The sequence below is a fragment of the Diabrotica undecimpunctata genome, chromosome 7, assembly GCF_040954645.1.
Source record: "Diabrotica undecimpunctata isolate CICGRU chromosome 7, icDiaUnde3, whole genome shotgun sequence".
Lineage (NCBI taxonomy): Eukaryota > Metazoa > Arthropoda > Insecta > Coleoptera > Chrysomelidae > Diabrotica > Diabrotica undecimpunctata.
Window position 1 is genome coordinate 74779914 of NC_092809.1, and position 6266 is coordinate 74786179.

Consider the following 6266-nt stretch of genomic DNA (forward strand, 5'->3'; position numbering starts at 1 on the left):
ATATACTTTCGAATTTATTATTAATGTTGTTTTAGTAAAAAGCTCTATTTTAATTTAAAACCACCCTTAATAAGTACGTTAGTTTCAATAAATAACACTAACGGCTCTACTATATAGTCATTCAAATAATAAGGCCCTAAACGCCATTGGAAAAAATCATGTGAAAATCATATTATGCCACCATACGTTTGATTCACCATTCACCATTGATTCACCATGAATCAAACGAGTTGTAAATAAAAGCTGGATACTTATACCTTTTTGGAGGAAAAAGACCACTCTTTGCAATCTTGTGTGACCTCTCTCACCGCCCTACAAAGACAACTACTTCTAAATATATGAGCAGCCTTAGATAATACAGAAAGGGCATCTTTACAGAGGCTATCACAAGCCTTCCTCCGCTGGAAATAAATATTTCAGTGGTAGTTTTTATGACCATCCTGAGACTTAAAGCAAATAATACTTGGAGGCCAAATTATGTATTGAATATTCACAAAAATATTTACTACTAGGACTATAGATGATAAATCCACAATCATAACTAATACTTATTAAAAGGGTTACCATTAAAAAGAGTCAATGAGCAATTTCACAGATTAACCTGTCATCAAAACCTGAAAAAAAAACAGAAGACCCATAATCCAATAGACCTATAAGTTTGCTGCAGATTTTATTAAAGGTATTTGAAACCCTTTTATTGATAAGATTAATTCCAATCTTATAAAAAACTAAACTGATTAAGGACCACCAATTCGGCTTCAGGTTAAAGCATGGGACAATCTAACAACAAGTCCACAGAATAGTAAAAATCTACGCGCTGGAGTAATGGAGTAAATCCTATCTGTTAGCAACCTTCCTAGACGTCAGTCAATTCGATAAGGTTTCGCATGAAGGCCTGCTTTATAAGATAAAAAAAAATTTGCCATATCCTTTCTTTCCACTCCTAAAATCCTATCTATCAGATAGACACTTACTGGTAAAGCAGCACAAGGAATACACTTAGCTCCACCCTATCAAAGCAGTAGGAGGAAACACAAGGAAGCGTACTAAGACCTATTTTATTATTAATGTTCACTGCAGACCTCCCATACAGCATTAACACAGAAGTTGCTCCTTTGCAAACGACACCAAAAAAACCTAAATAATATAGAAACTTTAAGGCTAAAAAAATTGCGAATTAGAGTGAATGAGACCAAGTCAATACATGTTTTCTTCACAATAAAACGAGTTTAATGCCATTCAGTCACACTCAAGGGCGAGCAATTAAGTAAGACAAACGACACAAAATACTTATGTATCCATCTTGACAAACGACTAATCTGGCAGCAGCACATCTTTACTAAAAGAAAACAAGTGGGCATTAAAGTTGATTGGTCGAAACTCTAAATTAACATTGGATAACAAACTGCTTATATAAAAGGCGGCGATCCTTAAGATATGGACACATGGTATTCAGTATTCATCCGACGCTTTCAGAATAAAGTGTTAAGATATATAGTAAATGCTCCATGGTATGTTAAAATTCTTTTTTATAGGAAAATATCTGGAAGTGCCATCGGTACAAGAAGTTTAACAAGTCACAGCGTCAAATATAGTGAACGGATAAAAGTGTATCCCAATACTCAATCGATGACAATAATGAAATGCGTAGGCTGAAACGTTTTAAACCAAATGATCTACAAAACAGATTTAATGTTTAAGCAAAACCAAATGTATTTTAAATTCTATCGTAATTATGTGATATGTAGTTATGATTGTTTTTTATTATTTTATTGCTTTTAACTTACATACTTTTTAATTAACCTATTCATAATAAATTAGTAACATTTACAGTTGCTAAAAAAAAATAAACTCTTCGCTGGAAGAGGCTCCTACACGCTATGTAAACAAACAAATTACTATTCTTTATTTTTGGTAAGATTGTAATTTTAGTTAAATAGTTAATAAAAAAAGAAGATTAACAATCTTGTGGTACTGGATAAGTAGTCTTTGGGAAAACATGTAATTACAGGGTCTAGAACTTTGTTCTAGGCTAAAGTTTTTTGCGTTGGTTGTCTGCATTTTCTGAATGGAGACCCAAAAGCAAAGAAAATACAGATAGCCAAGCGGGTATTCTGGGCGTAAAGAAGTCATCCACCAAATCAAAACTGCTGAGGAGCTCCAAAAATCTCCTGGACAACCTGGCAAAATACATTACTTTTAATAATGAAACTAAATATGAATTAACCAAAAACACTTTAACATGATATGTTAACCTTTAACTACCCGCGCTCCAAAAGCTCATGCAGCTACCCGCGCGGTGTATTCTATACACCATATTTATTAATATCAGATTCAATACATACTAATTATTTATATTAATGTATGGGGATAAAAAACATGATTCCTTAATTTTTATGCATTTTTAATGATATAAATAAAAAATACTTTTTTTTAAAGACAAAATCTTAACAAAGAAATAACTCAAGAAAACAAGTAAATTCTTAAAATGAAAACGTCACATGTGTCACTGTTAGTTTGTATTATTCACTCCTTGCTTCTCCATTTTGCAACAATCGCATGTAACAACTGTTGTCATATGTTGTTTGCAAACTGACTTATTGCAACTTCCGCAGATAATTGTTGTGACTCGATTGTTTTTCCTACCGCAAATGAAACGCAAATGATCTTTGAAGGTGGTTCCTCATTGTCTTGTGTTGGTTTTTTATATTTCGCCAGAAAACCTTTTATATCACTTGGCAGTTATTGAATACTGGCGCGTTCAGAGAGGTATGGCTTCATCAAACCTAAGGAAAGCACTTTCAAAAATTCCCGTCTATGCTTATAAGCTGCATTGACATGAGTTGCATTATAGAGAAGTTGTCCATTGATTCCCGCGATGTTCATGAGTTGGAAAAATATAGACAATGGCCATCGTCTTATTCTTCTTGATACTAAGTATGTGCTACACATTTTATCAACAGTATCAACTCCACCTTTGGTTGCGTTATATTGTAAGATGATTTCAGGTTTACTCGACACTGGATCTATATATCCATCCTCGTGCATCGCTGAGATCAATACAACCGCTCTATTTGTTTTCGGTATATGGGAAATCAATGTTACATTTTTTTGGAATCCAAATAACGAAGATTTAACAGGTCTATTTTTATGAGGTAAAACTCTTGCGGTATTTCCCGTTTATATTTTTTTTCATGGTCCTAATCATGGTAGTTTTCTCTTCCAATTATTCCTTCGCTAGCGGATAACTTGAATACCAGTTATCACATGTCAAGTTCCGATAAGTACCTTTTATTTCGTTCAACAAACGGTGCACAATTGCACTAGGTGTATTTGGCATGCTGTAGGGGTCTTCGGGCTGCTTACCACAATAAGCTTCAAAGTTTGACACATAAAATGTTTTTGCATCACACGATATAAAAAGTTTCAGTCCATACTTCGCGGGTTTGTTGGGAAGATATTAAAGAAAACTACAACGCCCTCGGAAAAGTATCAACATTTCATCAATTGTTAAAAATTCACCCAGAGTGTAATTGTCTTTGCAATTCGTTACGAATGTATCTATGATCCATCTTATTGCAGCTAACTTATCTACCTTTTTTCTTTCATTTCTGGTACTTTTATCATCGAATCGAATCACTGCGAGTAAAAATAAGAACCCGTTTTTGCTCATACAAAAATTTCAGAGCCGGTGCCATCTGTTGTCCAGAGTTCCAAAAAGTGGGTATAATTTTGCTTCTTGTATCTAGATAACAAAAGCAAACCTATAAATGCCTGCATTTCTACTTTTGTTACGTCTTTTGCATCACGTTCTCTCATAAACTGTGGTTTAACATTCGTAATGTATCGATTCGTGCATTTAATAATGTACTCTATCATTTCATCTGTGAATATTCTCATAAAAGCATCTACTTCGTTTTGAATATCCCTTGCTTTTTGTTTCACGACAGGAAAGATTTTTACAAGATTTTTAGCGCTGACTTTACTAAATTTGCTCTTGAGTGGATTTTTATTCCATCTAGTTAGTTTATCTTTGGCAATAAAGTAACTGCTAGATTCAACATGTTCTAAATCGTCATGGGAGTCGTTACTTTCGATTTCTGATTCTGAGTCATGTTCAGTCTCCTCTACGTACTCTTCAGAAGAAGTATCAGCATCGTCGTTTGGTAATTCTTTTTCCGAATCGGAATTGCAAATAACTTGAGCCAGCTCCTCTAATTCCATCTGAGTTAATTTGTTGGGGTTTCTGATTTTTTACTTTGTCCCTAAAAATAAAATATAAATATAATAAAAATAAATAAAATAATGAAAATGTCCAAAAAACAAAAAAAAAACACCAATTTACTGAACAAATAATTATACTTACATTGCTACCAGCGCGGTGTATTTTATTCACCAAACTGTATTGCATGAAGAAAGTGATAAATAAATCATCAAACTCTACAGCTATCGACATGCAACTGCGTGTGCACGTAAAAAACACATCGTTCCAAGGTTACATAGAGTGTAAAAAATTGGGGTATACGGAATTTGGATTTTATCGTTGTTTTAGTAGAAATGGTGTATTTTATACACCAGCGCGGGTAGTTAAGGTTAAAGTCATATGTTATAAGTCAAAATAAAATAAAATAATTACTCATAAAAACTCACATTAAAAGTTCAATGCCTCTGAAGACAACATCTGATACCACCAAAACAGGTGAATTTCGGTAATATTTAAAAGGCCCGAAAGTTGATGCTCTCAAAAATTCCTTCATACTTCGTCGGAAAATAACCAGATGAAGATCGGAAATGTATTGCTCTTTCGGCATAAATTAGATAGTGAAAAAAAGGTCTGGGAGTAAGTAGCAGCAAAAGGTGAATTTCCAGTCGGACTCTATAAATATACGAAAAAAAAAGGATCTCTTAATATTTCAATTAATTAAAAACGGAGAATGATCAACTTTCAACTAACCACAAAAAATTTGAGTTTCCCGATCATAACTGAACTACATATATACACGTCTAAATGCATATTGCTCGGAGATTAAAAACGGAGTGATCCAAAAAAAGTGGTACTATTTGTTTTTGTAAACTCTGAACAAAACTAATTAAAAAAAGGGGTATTTAAAAAAAAATAGAATTCTAGAAGTGATTACGTCAAATCGCTCTCAACTGGACTAAATTAAGGAAAAACCGTGCAAGTGTGATTTGAAATTAAATACTATAACATCGAACATAATTTATTACAAAAAGGGTACTTTTAAGTACACGTACTTGACGTATTCAAAATAGTGATGGTGAATGTAATGATTTTTAAATCACGCCGTGATCAGTGACCGTGATTTTTAAATAACGGTGATTTTAAACGGTGACCGTGTGCACCGTTCTTTTATTTACAGTAACAAGTAGTCACAAGTACTATACACTAAACACACGATCACGATTACTCTCTGTTAGGTTCTTCATCTTGATGTGCCCATCCGTTACGAATGTTGCGATCATCATGGCAATCTTTATATTATCGACAGCAGCGCGGAAAAACTGCACAGATGTGTTGAACCAGATTCTGAGGTTCTTTAACCAAGATGTTCTTCTCCTTCTTGAAACTTGTTTTTAAAATATTTTTCCTTGCAGGATGGCTTGAAGGAGATCATATCTGGATTTATTTCGCATAATATGTCCGAAGAACTGTAGCTTTCGAGACTTAATGGTTGGTGATGGAACCTCTCGGTTATTATTCATTTTTCTGAGGACCTTCTCATTTGTGACTCGGTCGGTCCACGGGATCTTAAGCATTCTCCAATATAGTCACATCAGAATCAGTTATATTTCCTTTCTGCCTTCGTCTTAGTTCCCCTGTGAGTTCTTTAACATTCCTATGTACATTGTGACCATCGTACTTTGACTGCAGAGTCTCAATTTCTTCGCATATTTCCCTTGCTTCTTTTTTTTCGCTTTCCTGATTTTCATTTTTATTAATATATTTATAGTTTTATATTTGTCTAGGTCATTTTCGGCTTCTCTTCTCTCGTCCATTAGTTTCAGGATTTCATCTGTTATCCATGATTTTTTCTTCATTAATCTATCTGTATTTAGGTGTTTATCCTTTACATTTTGCACTATTTCGTTTGATCATTTGTTCTTCGATCGATTCGTCTCTAATTGTACTCACATGCTCGTTTAACGTGGCTGGACTGTCATCCTCGTATCAAGGTCTTTCAACATACGTAGCTCGTATGATTGTGCTTTCTTTTTCTGCACTGTTTTGAGTTTGACTCAAAATA

At 33.9% G+C, this 6266-nt stretch overlaps 1 protein-coding gene across 1 annotated transcript; it reads right to left on the bottom strand.

Annotated features, from left to right (window-relative positions):
* Nucleotides 1-2742: 2742 nt before the first annotated feature.
* Nucleotides 2743-3048, bottom strand: LOC140446461 (uncharacterized). The gene has a single exon (XM_072539014.1). The coding sequence runs from the start codon at nucleotides 3046-3048 to the stop codon at nucleotides 2743-2745; it is 306 nt and encodes a 101-aa protein (XP_072395115.1).
* Between the last annotated feature and the right edge of the window lie 3218 nt (nucleotides 3049-6266).

Bases quoted from the DNA above. Each gene is read 5' to 3' on its own strand.
- LOC140446461 (XM_072539014.1), bottom strand. From the start codon at position 3,048: ATGCACGAGGATGGATATATAGATCCAGTGTCGAGTAAACCTGAAATC.